Genomic DNA, 16,552 nt, shown 5'->3' on the forward strand with positions numbered 1-16,552 from the left:
ATTCTCATTTATCAAACGCCACCACCATTTGATTAAAAGTGTCAGATTTTGTGCTTTAAGAGTCGAGACTCCTAAACCGCCATCAGAAGATAGCAAATAACCAGCAATAATTACTAAGAGAGGAGAATTGCCCCAAATTATCCACCCTAAGTTGAGTTCAAAATTAAAAATGGTAATATTCAGTTTGTTAATCTTTTAATTGAGTTCAAAATTAATAATGGTGAATTAAAATGATGATATTTTGAGTTCAAAATTATTGAAATCATCACTGTGGTTTGGCAAAAATTACGTGTTTGGTCCCTAACATTTTTTTTTGCACTCGGACCATCCCTATAATTTTATTTTGTTGCGTCTTTAGTCCCTACCAGAGGTGAAAAGACTACATTGCCCTTATTTATTTCTTTTTTAATTAATTTATTGTTCGTTTATTATTAATCTATTTAAAAACTATTAATTAATTCATAATGGTCCCACCACCCACATTCATCCCCTTCTTCCCAACAACACCACCACATCCGTCATCAAACCCCACCACCACTTTCAACGTCAAACACCACCACCTACGAAATCAAACACCGTCATCATCGTCACCACTGCCATCGACCACAAACACCTCCACCTCCAACTCTACTGGTCTAAAAACTAAACCCATAAATCATGCCCATAAATCATGAAATCGATGTGCTTAAACCCATAAATTAAATCTGCTTAAACCCAAAAATCATGCCAGAAAAAAAATACTCTCTGATGCTTAATCTCTTCAATGACCAGAAAAATTAATTATTTAGAGTTTAATTTCTCCTTCATACTCAAGACAAATTTAACCAAATTTTTGGTAGACCCACATAAATTGAAGTCCTAAAGAACATGAACTTGTTTTGAAACAAATCAAACCTAAAACACCCATTGATTCTCTAAAATTCAAAGGAAAATCTTGAATATGTTCTAATATTACAAAAGGGTTATTATAAAATCTCTAATAACAAAACTCCTAAAGTTACAGAGTGCGATTTCATTTAGAATTACCGTCGCAGGAAGAAACAGAAGCAACGATGGTGGAGGTGTAGTAATGGATGTGCGATGGTGGCTGGTCGACGATGAGGATCAAGTGGAATTGAGAGAGGTGTGGATTGGGGAAGGAGAATGACGATTTAGCTTTTTCAACAAGTGAGAGAGGGTGGGTGAGGGGAAGAGATGACTTTCTTAACCATGCTCCGATGACTATACTGATGAACTTCAATTCTCAAACTTGGATCCGATGAACTACAACCCCCAAACCAAATCCATCAATTGAAATAGGGTTTGAATGATACATGGAAAGAAAGAGAGGATTACGATAGATGTAGGGTTCGTTTGACGGTGGCTTACTCGTTACAGATATCGCCGACGAGTATGGTGGTGGTGACCGATGGCTTCTTCCGACATGGCGACGGTAAATGACGTAGGCTCCTACGATTGAAAGAAACAGAGATATGAAGAGGGAATCGGGGAGGAGATGGTAAAGGGTGTGGGGTGGGGCCACCCTAATTAATATTTTTGGCCCACCCTTTAATATTTTTAGAAAAGTAAAATTAATTATAAAAACGATTAAAAAACATCAGAAAGGGTACGTTGGTCTTTTTACCTTTGACAAGGACCAAAGACGCAACAAAATAAAACCATAGAGATGGTCCGAGTGCAAAAAAAATGTTAGGGATCAAACACGTAATTTTTGCCAAACCACATGGACGATTTCAGTAATTTATTATTATTATTATTATTATTATTATTATTATAAAATAATTGCTAGAAATTTTGGGTTGTGTGAATAACAGAATATGGTTGCTGAGTTTTGGAATGTGGAAAATCCATATTCCAACGGTAGGCTTTGTTATGCACGACAATTATAAGCGGTGTTTTATCTTCTTATACTCATATTATCGTTTGATATGATAATTATAATTACAATTATTTAAATCTACCATTTGTTTTTAAGCAAAGTTTCGAAGGAATAATATCTTTTTTAATTGTAATTTTTATTACAAAATATTAAGATGTCATTTTTCGTGTAACTATGATAGGTATTTAAAACAATCATGGATTTTTTATTCCTATAATACGATAACCAAACACATTATGTTAACTGTTGTACTTTTCTTTGTTTTATTTCTATATTTTTATATTAATAAAAATGTGGTATATTCTCAAAACCTATTTAAAACAGGCTTGCATTTTGCACTATAAATACAATACAAATCAATTCAGTGTGGCACACAAGCCCAATTTAGAAATGGCACGAATAGTTGATAAATACAGCCTTTTCATACTCTTATCGTTCTTGATATTGCTCTCTTACTCCACTTTAGCTAACTCGAAAAATATAAATGAGAAGAAACCATGCAAGAGATTTGTGCTGTACTACCACGACATCCTTTTCAATGGCACTAATGCCTCTAATGCCACATCAGCCGCAACTACAAATGACACAAAGCTCGGAAATTTTAAGCATGGAAAGCTTGTGATCTTTGATGATCCCATGACCAAAGATAATCACCTATTATCTCCCCCTTTGGCTCGAGCACAAGGGTTTTACTTCTATGATATGAAGACTACATATAATGCTTGGTTTTCATACACGTTGATTTTCAATTCTAGTGAGCATAAAGGTACAATTAATATTATGGGTGCAGATATGATGGATGAGGAGACACGGGATCTTTCAGTTGTTGGTGGCACAGGTGATTTCTTTATGACACGTGGGATATGTACTTTTCGGACTGATGCTTTTGAAGGTGCAGCTTATTTTCGGGTTCAAATGGATATAAAGTTGTATGAGTGTTATTAGACTAGTTATGCTTCACATTAAAAACATGAAATACTTTTAGTACCATAATGTTTCTTTTCCGATCATGTCGGTACCATGTGTTGCTAAATGCTAAGTGATGTACTGTATAATATTTTGAAATATCGTAATGAAGTTTTCATCAATACAAATAAGGTTTTTCTCATCACACTGGTCTGATTACAAGTTTTGCTCGTTGGGAAACAACTAGATCTACAACCTTCCATCCCGCTATCTTGTAGAATGTCAAGGGAATACTTTCGTTGACTTAGAACTAGCATAATAGAAGTTCGTGTTACCTCGATGCCCAAGAAATGCTTCAATGACACTAGTTTCTTAATGCTAAACCTCTTATGAAGGTAGACCATTGTTTCATATGTCATTGTCATGCCGTTTCTAGATGATTACGTCAGCCACATATATTAGTGTTGTAAAGGAAATATTGTAACATCCTTAAATTTTGAATATTTGGGATGTTAAAATAAGTAATTAGAATGTGTTTAAACCTAATAAACTAATTATGAGGATTTGGATATTTTTGAACGTAGACAAATAGGAACATATATTAAAGTGAATTTCAATGATTGTTTTATCGAATTATATGTTGGAAAGCGTATATGTACTTTTAATTAAAGATTAGGAGTATAGGATGCATATAATGGAAATCAAGAAGTACATGTATAGAGAGAAGTTAGTGAAACATAGAAGTTTCATAAATTTATAAGTACTCATGTTCATGGTTATGGAAATCATATTTATATAAACAATAATTGCGATATAAAAGTTCCAATATGCAGCAGGAATGAAAAAAAGAAATGTAAATCAAACAATCAAGCGGTATGGAGCTAAAATGATAAAATTATGCCCTTTTGAAAATGGCATGCTACTAGTTTTTGATAGTCTCAATACCCCACCGTTTGAGGTTATGAAACCGGGGCTTAGATGGTGTAAAATTTTAGATTTAAGATTTTGAAATGAGTAATCTATCCCCTTTTTTGGGGTTTTTTTATTGGATTTTTTTTTAATATAACTTTTTTTTTTGGCAAATAACCATATATTCCGGAATGCTTATTCTGGAGGTAGCGTATATGTTTCGGATCAGGATTTTGAATTTCAAAATCCGGAATATAATTTGAGGCGACAACTTCCTTCCAGAAAGGAGCATTCTAATTCCGACGTTCCGACTTGATTCCGATGTTTCGACTAGATTATGACATTCCGACTCGATTCCGACACGCAACTCCCATCTCCGACACACATCGACGCCCATCTCCGACATGGAAGACAAGCACTATGACCCCGTTATTTTACGGGTATGTTCTTCATTTTCTACTGTTACTTACTATTCCGGTTCTTGTAGACCACCTTCGGAATGAACTAAGAACGTTCCGAAGTTTAAATTAAAGATGTCCTTGTTGTAGGACCAACTGAAAAGTAGTTTAGATGTGTAGTTATTGTTGATTTACATCAAAATGTCGTGTTCCGAATCTTAAAATGTCATTCCGGAAGGCTCCGGAACGCGAAGAACCATTCCGTAACAAGATGAACGCGTCCGGAACATCAAGAACAGGTCTGAAATATTGGCCATTTCCATTTTAGAATGAAGTGCTAAAACCTTTTTTTATTTTTTCAGCACGACATGATTGTTGATGCATCAATTACACTCTCGTGTAAACCCAAAATCGGCGGGGAAATCCTTGCGACATTCAGAAACAAACCCGAATGCGAGACTATGTTCCGGAATACAGGTTTCGGGAGGTGGTTAGGCATTCCTAATGTAGATGAGGATCATTTGCTTCTACATTCCGTCTTTTCCCACGAAGTTGTCACCGACCCCCGAAGCCAAGTAGAGGAAATGATTTTTGGGATTGGGGGTTACGAGCTGTCTTTCGGGAAGAAAGAATTTCGTCTCATGACCGACTTCCAGTTTGGTAACTATTTTCCTGCTTCTGCATCCGTCACCGCCTTCCGTTCCCGTGTCATTCCTATGGTCTCGACTAATGTCTCGGTCAAATTAGACCATGTTACGAAGGTATTTAAAAATTCACTTAATGAGTTATCGAACGAGGATGCAGTTCGTGTATGTCTTCTATACCTGTTAGAGAATGATTTCAATGGGTGATTGGCGAAATAGCTTGTTACAGAAGAGTATTTCGCTTTGCTATCCAAACTTGATGAATTCAACAAGTATAATGTCATCTATTTTATAATTACTGATTAATTAAACTACCTATTGTTACTAATATTTTTTAGAAGTTAAATTGTTAACTAATTTTTTATATGGCAAATATCTATGGGGGAGGATAATTTAAGATCAATTGTACAAACAACTACATACTATATTCAATAAGGTCGAGAAGCTTATACATCCAGTAGAACCAAAAGAGAATGAACCTCAAAAATTGACCTACACCCTATAGGGTTTTTTATACGCTTTTAAGGTAAGTATATAATGAAAAATTTATTATTTATTTTTTTTTGCTAAAATTCTAACTACTTTTTATTGTTTTGTTTGCTAACATTCAGATATGGATTCTTGAGACTTTTTCGGTGAGCAGTTTATTTGGTACCCGACAACAGAATGTAATCACTCGGTGTCACACCCCCGAACCAGACGGCGGAAACGTCCGAGGGCTCGCGTGAGTTAAATTGAAATATCATCACAATGAATATACATGAAACACAACACATTTATCACCAAACATTACATAGTATAACTGGCATTGTTTACATCAAGTACATGGTTTACATTACATGATCCCAAAATATAAAGTGTTTGGTGATTAGCAACTACAAAAGAAACTTTCAACACACTGGATGCTTCCTTGTTCTAACGATTACCTGAGAATACAAGTTATTTTGAAAACGGTCAACATATATAATGTTGGTGAGTTCATAAGTATGTTTGATGTAAAATAGTTTATGTCGTTTGTAAAACCCAGAAAATCCAATATTTTCTGTAATAAGACTTTTCATGAAAATGTTGTGATGATCCTGTAAGTATATGCGTGACTAATTTCAAAACGTGCATAAATGAGTAGTTTTGCATTATAGTTTTTGAAATACAAGTGAATAAGATTTGTTTCCCCGGAAAACCCGACGTTTTCCGATAAAAAGTTATGATTGTTTTGTATTATTGTATCGTCACAGCGAATGAACATGATTTCCCCTGATTACTTAAATGATATCGGATTTCTATGTGAGTCGTTATAACCATGCATGATAATGACTAGTTCGTCTGTCTTGGCATTCTAATGAACACCGAAATTGATCTTAAGATTTTGTCACCCTAGACTGGCCGAGTCTAACTGTAGCGAACAGCTTAGGTGTGGGGGCGTCACCCCCGTATAGATCTATACACAAACTCTCGCTCTCCCTCCATGAGACTTTGATTACAACTACAGACTACGACCGGCACTTATTGGTGTCACCCGTTATTACTCACTTAATCCACATGAATTTGATTAACCTTGATTAATGATCTGATTTTAATTTACTTGAAGAGAAGGTAAGCCTAACAGACGAGGAGAAGAGGACTACTAGGTCCTACTAATTTCGTATGTTATTTAAGGTTGTCGAGTATACGAAAGGCGCATTGGCCCATATCGCATAAGGTTTATTTGGACCTTACTAGTAATGCTAATGGGCCACTGGGGCCTAATAGCATGTAAAAACCATTGAGGGTCCCTTAAGCATGTAATTGGGTCACAAGAGGCCCAATAACATGTGTTATTTAGGTTGGGCCCAAAAGTCATGTTAATGAGTCATGAATGCCCAATAAGCATGATTAGAATCTCTCAAGCCCAACCATTAGAATGTTTACTTGTTTTGTATAGTATTAGTGTTGCGAGTTGTTTAATCGATATGTCGTAAAAATCACGAATTTGTTTTATAACGATTCATAGATTTATAAAAATAGTTATTTTTCTATTTAAAACCCATAAGTTATAAAGTTTTGTATATTTTGACCCAATTATTTTATTATTAACATAATTGACCAAAATATTAGTTTGACCTATTCAACCCCTTTTTTTTGGTAAAGTTGGCAATTTTAGTCATTTTTATAAAAAAATGACATATTAGGTCCTTGAATGTGACATCCCCATTTTCACGGCCAGAAAAGACCGATTTGTTTATGCTTTGTTTTAAAATCAGAGTAATCGTTTACAGAAAACAGTTGCGGAATTTGTTCCCAAAACAAAATGTGATAAGAATTTATCAAAACATTTCTTTAAAGAAATGTATTTTCATTAAATAATAAAATCTCGGGATGTCATGTTCCGATACAGACCAAAAGCATAAACAGTATAAAATAGACCTTACAACAGTTATTTATAACTATTGATCTATAATCCAAAATCTCTCGTCAAGTCCACCAACTTATACTCTTGTGCCATTACCTGTAATGCAAAGAAAACTGAGTGGGTCAGGCTTGGGAGCCTGGTGAGCATATAGGGTTTTCAACCCACAATAATATAATTATTATATTTAATCATCAAACAATCAACCCAATTACTCATCCCCATCATCTTCTTTATTTCTTAAGGTTTTACCCTAAGAATCAACTATCCTTTATTCATTCGTTCCTAAGGATTGACCTAAGGAATTGGCACGAAGTCCATTGCTGCCAAAGTTTATCTATTAGGTACTAAATCCATAGCTATCAGGTGCTAACTCCATAGTCACCAAGGTTCACTTAACAGGCGCTAACTCCATAGTCACCAAGGTTCACTTTAACAGGCGCTAACTCCATAGTCACCAAGGTTCACTTTAACATGCGCTAACTCCGTAGTCACCAAGGTTCACTTTAACAGGCGCTAACTCCATAGTCACCAAGGTTTAGGCACTAAGTCTTCATAGTCACCAGGGTTTAGGCACTAAGTCTGCATAGTCACCAGGGTTTAGGCACTAAGTCTCATCCTCAAACTCATCTTTCCTCACACACCAACTATTTCATCTACCCATGTTCTACCCAACATATTTGTAGATATAAATTACATATATAGTTTAAATCATTTACAAACCTGTATAAAACATTCATTCAACAACCATCTCAAGTAAGCAAACAACGTATAAACACATAGCATGTATTTCATAGTAAATACTTCATATCTATGCGGTAGAAGAAAGTAACTACACACTCACACCAAACATATACTTAATACATTCAAACAATACTTGTATTAAAATCGTGTTTATGAAAGGGACTATACACTCACTTGATCAGAAGATGATCGGACAGCACTACGGCTCTAAGAGTAGTACTTCTTCGGTGAAACTGGAAGATCTTCACACACCGGGCTTCTCGCAGGCAGAGCTTTGGCTTGGAAACTCTTTTCTTCTCGGGATCTTCGGGCTTTGGGCTTCGGGACTTGCTTCGTGTCTCGGGATGATATCGGGGCTTCGAGGGGTTAAAATAGGGCTTAGAGAGAGTATCGGGAGTGGGAGAGAAGAGATTGAGCAACCAAACTCGGCTGCCCCTTGAATTCTATTTATAGGGCCATTTTTCTGGATTCACGTCGTGAATCTCAAATATTCACGTCATGAGTTCAATAGTCATCAGGTGCGTCATCGTAACTTGCGTCTGTCAGGCTCCACAAGTCATAAATACTGAGTTCACGTCGTGAACACTGTATTCACGTCGTGAACTCTCACAGTTTTGGGGTTTCGCGCCCCGAACTTCAGAAATTCATAACTTTCGCATACGAACTCCGTTTTCGACGTTCTTTATATCCACGCGTAGGTGAGATTATGCTCTACAACTCTCGTTTGGACTTCATCGGCTAATTTTGACTTTATTTTTATTATATTTTTATTATTTTATTTTTAGTAGGCCGGGACAGGAAAACTCCGTTAGAAATCCATAACTTCTTCGTCTGACGTCCGTTTTCGTCTGTCTTTTTACCGTTGGACTACTATCGATGAGATCTTCGATTCTTGTTTAGATCTTTTCGGCTAGAAATCACTCGATCTCATATTCGAACTTCGGGCTGCATACTGCTAATGCTGAAACTTCGAAAAATCATAACTTCCTCATACGAAGTCAGATTTAGACGTTCTTTTTATGCACGCTCTCGGTTTAACGTATTCTACGACTTTAATTTAGATCGCTAGGGCCAAATATTGCTCTAACGTAAATTCACTATTTACGTCGCTCTGTGTCGTGCCGGTTCTGTCGCTAAACTTCGACATGTCATAACTTCTTTGTTATAACTCGGATTTCGGCGTTCTTTATATGTACAAAATCCTTGTAACATATACTATAACTTAGTTAAGATTAATCCTTCTAAATAATCTTCCATCAAAAAGTCATTTTTGATGCTTATCGTCTCTAAATTGACTAGCCCTGATCTACGGGCGTTACATTGAACTATTTTTCTTGACATTTTTGACCCAAACACTTATTTAAATAATGTTTTAAGCCCAAAAGTAAATTTTTGGAAAGTTTCAACCCTTTAGTTAAAAGATTTGCATTTTAATCCACACTTTTCGCAATTTTTACACTTTTTACCCAAAATCCAAAATCTTTGCATTTTCAATCCTTTTGGCAAATAAGGTCATTTTAACCCCATAAATAGATTTATTTACTTTTCTACCCACTGTTTTGAGAAATTTACCATTTCAGCCCCCTTAAAACCATATTTTTCGCAACTTTGGGCCTATGGGTCGAAAAGCCCAAAATTTTAGCCCAATAGGCTACAATTTGCATTTTTAGTCCTTTGAAAAGCATAATGTTCATAAAAACTTCCATTTTAACTGTTTTGACATTTTGAGCCTTGTAAAAACCGTAAATGACAACTTTTTCCCAAACTTTTGTTTATTTGACAAAAATAGTCCAATAATGAGTTTTATGTTGTAGTGTGTTATTTTAAAGCTTGTATAGTAGTTTATCTTGACATGTTTAGTGAAATATGACCTAGATCACATATTTTTCCTTCTTGAACTATAGATCTCGAAATATCTTTCATTTTTAGCACATATTTACCACAAAAACACAAGAAATCACACATAACATACAAATACACATAGATCTTCACATTTTACTTGTATTCTCCCCCATAAATCATATGAAAACCGAAAATAGAAGGGTATGAACTCACCTTTGCTTGTTGTTATCGGTTTTGAAGAAAGAAATGGAAGAGTTTTGGTCCTAGCAACACCTTGATGTGGATCTCTAACTTGAGGTGATTCTAGGAGTATGATTATCACAAATGTTTAAGAGAAGGGATCTAATCATGAGAAAAGAGTTATATAATCCTTGGATATGTATAACTTACCAAGAAGTGATGATATTCTCTTGAAAATCCTCTTGATGCACAAGCAAAATTTCGAGATTTTGGAGTGAGAAGGAGGAGAATGCTTGAGAGAGTTTGGAAGAAGTTTGAAGTTGTGTGTGTGAGTTTTCCTTGTGCTCTCGGCCGAAGAAGAAAAAGAGAGGGGAAGAGAGAGGTGATGAAGTGACTAACATGGATACATGTTGAGTTTTGCATTGAGATATGGGGTGTAATAAGGGGGTGGCACCTCCAAGGTCAACCCTCCCTAATTACATCTTTTTCCCCTTTTTTTTGTATAGAGTGTTTGATGGAATTTTGTTGTCATTGATTAAGCATCATACATGCTTTCAAGTTTTAGTTACAATGTTATCCTTGTTTAATGTTTACAAAGCATTAGAATTCCTAGTTGTGACACTCGGGCTGTTGCATGGTCAAAACTTAGGTCATTAGAAAAGACTCACTGTAACTAGTTTTTACTAATAGACGACGTATGGTTAGTTTATTATTTAAATATTTATTTATTTTATAATTTATGTTTATTTATAAATTTATAATTTTGTTTGCAAGGTAATAGATGAAGGGTTTAGAGCATTTTAACACTCCTATGGTGTACATACAACCTTAGATGCTTTGGATCTATGTTTTCTCTAATATACATGCAAACTTTTATTTTTCCAAAGCATCATCCTAACTAGCATACAATAAAGTATCTTTACTACAAATACTAGTTAGATGACATACCTTTTGTTGTAGTTGGAAGCCTTGGACCTTTAAGAACTTAGTGCCCCAAGTGTTGCACCTCAAATGGAATCACAACACACCTTTGGACAAAGGAGACTTTTGAGAGAGTATCTTCTTGCACCAAAATCGGCTAGCCCTCTAGTATTCCACTTAAGTGCCATTTTGGTAGCCATGAGGCTTCTTATATAGAGTGGCAAGATTAGGGTTACACCATGTAAGCCTTAATGGCCATGACCTTCCATATTCCTTAGGATCCATGGGTTTAAACCTCCATGGTGTCACACCCCCAAACCAGAATGGTGGAAACATTCGGGGGCGGAGGACGTCATGCTCAGTATCATAACCATAGTGAAGAAAGTAAACACAACCATCATAAATATAATTTAAAGGGTTACATTGTTTAAAAAGTACATGTTTCCAAATAAATTACATATGATGTCAAAATATAGCAAAAGAATCTACGCCTTAGCGTCTTGACTTCAAAATTCTTGTGATTACCTGTATTACTGATTACCTGAGAATACAAGTTGTTTTTGAAAGAGTATCAGCATAAAGTTGGTGATTTCATAAGCGAATTTATGAATGAAAAATGAATGATGTTCCTTTTTGTTTGTTACAAGTTTTTTTCCAGAAAATCCAATATTTTCTAATGGGTTGTTATAGTCTTAACTGAACCAAGATTTAGTGTATGTAAGTAAATCGTCATACTTGTGTGTGTGTGGTTTTATATTTAAATAAAACTCCTTAAATCCCCATGAACTGTGTGTTTTGTTAATTTCCCATGTGAGATGTTATAACCATACTAAACTCAAAGACCTCGTACTCGACGTTCTTCAGGCGTCGGAATGTTATGACACTTGTCACCCAAGACCTGGCGGTCTAGCTGTGGCAAGCAGCTTAGGTGCGGGTTTATCAGACCCAATATAGATCTATACACAACTATCACGCTCTCCCTCCAGGAGATTCTGATTATAACTACAGGACTTTACTGTGGTACTTAAGAGTACCCCGAAGGAGAATGTCTCACAAATTTATTTATTAACAAGTTCACGTAGTGTGTAATGAAATACTTGTTTTGTAAGTCCATTGAGTTATTGTTTTCTTTGTCAAACGAGGTGCTCAAACTATACCTATTATAGTTTATCAAAAGTGTTGTATGTTTGAATGAATCCTTGTTATGCATGTCTTTGTATTTCCATAAAATGACATTTAAAATACTAAGTGTAAATCGTACACACCTTGCTCAGCATGTTACAAGGTGTGAATAACTCTTAAACATGTATTTGATAGTTTTAACCTTAACTGTCACTATTTTAGAATATTTATAGAAAAATCATCGTAAGTTGAAAACTGAATCCGTAAACTCTGAGTATTTGTAAAAAGAGTCTACTATATCCATAAATTTTTCCTATAATTTTTGGTGGTCTTAAACCAGGGTGAAAATGTTCATCTTCACAACCTGGTCCGACTTTGATGCTGCAGTGATAGGCAGTTTTGTAAAAATCACCATAAATTGTAGAAAAATCGTATGGAGATATGCAAGTAGTCATTTTAAAGGTATGAACCTGAGCTATATGCATATTAAACATTTTTGAAAAATATTAAGTTTAAGTTGGGTAAAACAGTTCGTGAACATGTCACAACTTTTCTGTTGTAAGCTGTCAAGTTAAGTTTCAAATATGTTTTGGTGTTTTAACTTGTATCCCCCCCCCCTGAAAACTAAAGAAAATGGGAAAATGTAGGGGTATGAACTCACCTTGAGTGATTTATTGAAGAATGGAAGGTCGAAGACGAAGAGTATCAAGTCAAGAACACTTGATGAACACGTGAAAGCTTGGATGATCCTAAGAACGACTTTTGGTGTTAAATGTGTGTAGATGATTCAAGGATGTTAGGAAAACATGGAATGACACCTGAGTTTCGATGAAATACTTACCAAAAAGTGAAGTAGTAGCTCAAGAACACTAGCACAAAGTGGTGGGAAGTAGAGAGAAAAGAAGCTTTCTTGAGGTGGTTTAAGAAGTGTGTAAGTGAAGGATTTGATCAAAGTGAACAAAGAAATCATCCAGGGATTTCTTTATATAGATGTTGTTGGAGCAAGTGGCAAGGTTGAAGGGATGTGTGCCTTGGTTTGTGTGATGTGGATAGGGTTGGACTAATGAGGAGATGACACTTGGATGCAAGTGGCCACACTTGATCCACTTGTGGGGTAGAATACTCCACTTAATATAAAATAATGATTTTAATTAATAAATCCTTGAGAAATAAATAAAATATGAGTTTTGGGGTTTTAAAATGGTAAAAATATGAATTTGGTGAAAAAATCCCGTCAAAAAACGGGCTTAGGAAGCGAAAGTAGTCGAAAATCGGGCATTATGGACCGAACCTGCGAGGTTTGGCTCTTAGAAGGTGAGAACCGAGAGAAGGGAGAAGGGACCGAAGGTGCGAGAGGAGGAACCAAAGGTGGAGGCTCGGTCCGAAATTGCTATGGAACCGAAATGGACCGAGGGTTCGGCCTATTTCGGTTGTAGGGAGTTTCAGTCTTGCATGCTAGTTCGGCTCTTAGGCTTCGTTTCAGATGTTCGGTTCTGACAGGTTCGCTTCTGACAAGTTCGATTCTGCGAGGCTTCGGCTCTAATAGGAGGGTTCGGCTCCTAAGAGGTTCGGTTCTTAAGAGGTTCGGTTCCTAAGAAGGGTTTCGGCCCTAATTAGCCGTTTTTCGATATAACTCTCTGTTTCAAGCGGTTTTTGGCCAACTTAAGGGCGGGATGACCCGAATGACTATAAAAAGTTTGAGAGAGATTTTGGGAGAGATTTCACATACTTGGAGAGATTTCACATACTTGGAGAGATTTGGGAGAGATTTAACATTAGCCATTATTATCGTATAATCTTGTAATGCAAGGTTCGTGAATCCCGTTATGCTTCGTTTATGATTGTTTTAAGTCCCCAAAAGGGTCCATAGTCGTGTTTTGATGCGTTTAACTCCTTTTTTAGGGTTTTTACATTGCTAAACACATAAAATCTTTGAGACACTTGAATTCTTGACATACAAATGCACATTTTTATACATAGAATAACTTTTAACATACAAGTAGTAATTAAGTTTGACCGGTTTGACTTGTTGACTTTGACTTTGACTTGAATTTGACGGTTGTCACATTATCCCCCCGTTAGAAGGAATTCCGTCCCGAAATTTGCATTTTGAGTGGGATTTCAAGGGTTGGGGAATAGATGTGGGTACTTTTGTTTCATTTGGTCCGCACATTCCCAAGTAAATTCAGGTCCTCACTTGGCGTTCCACTGGACCTTTACGATGAGAATGCGGCTTTCTTTCGTCGATTTGACTTCCCGGTCCATGATTTGAACAGGTTCCTCTACGAAGTGGAGGTTCTCATTGATCTCAATTTCTTCCAAGGGAATGACAAGGGTCTCATCAGACAAACATTTCTTCAGGTTTGACACATGAAAGGTAGGATGAACGTGATTGAGTTCCTGTGGTAATCGTAGCTTGTATGCCACCGGGCCAATCCTGGCGAGGATTTCGAATGGTCCAATATACCTTGGATTTAGTTTCCCATGTTTTTCGAAACGTATTAATCCCTTCCAAGGTGATACTTTTAGAAGTACTAGATCCCCAACTTGGAACTCCAAAGGTTTTCGTCTCTTGTCCGCGTAGCTCTTTTGTCGGTCTTGCGAATCCTTCATTCGTTCTCGAATTTGGACGATCTTTTCGGTTGTTTCCCTTATGATCTATGGGCCAGTGAGTGCGCTGTTAGGGACTTGCCCTCTTGCTAGTTGTGTATCGCCCACCTCAGCCCATCACAGGGGTGATCTGCACTTACGGCCATAGAGGGCTTCGAACGGAGCAACTTTGATGCTAGTGTGATAACTATTATTGTATGAGAATTCGATAAGAGGTAAATGGACATCCGAAGTCTTACCAAAGTCTATCACACATAGCATGTCCTCTTAACGTCTGAATAGTTCTTTCACTCTGCCCGTCAGTATGTGGGTGGTAGGCTGTACTCATGTCCAGCCTAGTTCCCATAGATTTCTGCAGTGACTGCCAGAATCGTGACGTGAACCGACTATCTCTATCGGAGATGATGGATATCGGTACTCCGTGAAGTCGCACGACTTCTTTAATGTAGAGCCTTGTCAGTTTCTCCATTTTGTCTGTCTCTTTTATTGGTAGGAAGTGTGCGGATTTGGTTAATCTGTCGACGATTACCCAAATGGTGTCAAGTCCACCCGTTGTCTTGGGTAACTTGGTAATGAAATCCATCGTAATCCGCTCCCACTTCCACTCGAGTATCTCTGGTTGTTGAAGTAGTCCCGAGGGCTTTTGATACTCTACCTTAACCTTGGCGCAAGTCAGGCACTTGCCCACAAAGGTAGCTATTTCGGCTTTCATGTTCGGCTAACAATACAGCTTCTTGAGGTCTAAGTACATCTTGTCTGAGCCGGGATGCACAGAGTAGCGAGTTTTATGAGCTTCGTTCATGAAAATGTCCCTGAATCCACCAAATTTTGGTGTCTAGATCCGGTTCATGAAACAACGAACGCCGTCATCCCTGACTTCAAGATTTTTGTCCATGCCTCTCAACGCTTCACCTGTCACGTTTTCTGGCTTCAAGGCTTCTTCCTGAGCCTATTTGATTTGTTCTGACAGGTGGGAATGGATGGTCATGGTTAACGCCTTTACTCGACGGCCCGAGTATTCTTTTCTGCTCAAGGCGTCTGCAACCATGTTGGCTTTTCCGGGGTGATAACGAATCTCACATTTGTAATCGTTTAGTAATTCCACCCATCGTCTTTGTCTCATGTTGAGTTCTTTTTGATTGAGGATATGCTGAAGGATTTTGTGGTCGGTGAAGATGGTGCACTTGGTGCCGTAAAGGTAATGTCTCCAGATTTTTAGGGCGAAAACCACTGCTCCTAATTCGAGATCGTGCGGCGTGTAGTTTACCTCGTGTGTCTTCAGTTGTCTTGAGGCGTAGGCAATGACCTTTCCTCGTTGCATTAACACACATCCTAGACCTTGGTTTGACGCATCGCAACAAACCACAAAGTCTTCGGTTCCATCTGGTAAGGACAAGATCGGAGCACTGCACAGAGTTCGTTTCAGTGTTTGGAACGCAGCCTCTTGCTTATCCCCCCAGACGAAAGTCACTCCTTTTTGAGTCATGGTGGTGAGCGGTTTTGCAATTTTGGAGAAGTTTTTAATGAACCTTCGATAGTAACCGGTGAGTCCTAAAAATTGTCGCATCTCCGTGGGTGTTCTCGGTGCTGCCCAGCTTTCAATCGCCTTGATCTTTAAAGGGTCCACATGGATTCCTTCCTTGCTGACTACATGTACGAGGAAAATCACCTCTCGAATCCAGAATTCACACTTTGAGAACTTTGCGTATAATTTCTCCGCCCTCAGCGTCTCCAGGACTCGACGTAAATGCTGGCTGTGTTATTCCTTACTTCGGAAATAGACTAGTATATCATCGATGAAAACAATCACGAACTTGTCTAAGTAAGGTCGACACACCCGATTCATCAGGTCCATAAACGTTGCGGGTACATTAGTTAAGCCGAAAGGCATCACTACAAACTCGTAGTGACCATAGCGCGTTCTGAAAGCTGTCTTGGGAATATCCTCCTCTTGAACTCGTAGTTGATGGTACCCAGATCTAAGGTCAATCTTTGAGAAGAAACTTGCTCC

General features: G+C 37.3%; 1 protein-coding gene across 1 annotated transcript; it reads left to right on the forward strand.

Annotated features, from left to right (window-relative positions):
* The first annotated feature begins 2,265 nt into the window (after positions 1-2,265).
* Positions 2,266-2,824, forward strand: LOC145121033 (dirigent protein 5-like). The gene has a single exon (XM_079056815.1). The coding sequence runs from the start codon at positions 2,270-2,272 to the stop codon at positions 2,822-2,824; it is 555 nt and encodes a 184-aa protein (XP_078912941.1). The 5' UTR covers positions 2,266-2,269.
* The last annotated feature ends 13,728 nt before the right edge of the window (positions 2,825-16,552 follow it).

The sequence above is a fragment of the Lactuca virosa genome, chromosome 6, assembly GCF_052849685.1.
Source record: "Lactuca virosa cultivar CGN04683 chromosome 6, Lactuca_virosa_CGN04683_v6, whole genome shotgun sequence".
Lineage (NCBI taxonomy): Eukaryota > Viridiplantae > Streptophyta > Magnoliopsida > Asterales > Asteraceae > Lactuca > Lactuca virosa.

Excerpts from the sequence above, each read along its gene's own strand:
- LOC145121033 (XM_079056815.1), top strand. The coding sequence starts at position 2,270 with ATGGCACGAATAGTTGATAAATACAGCCTTTTCATACTCTTATCGTTC.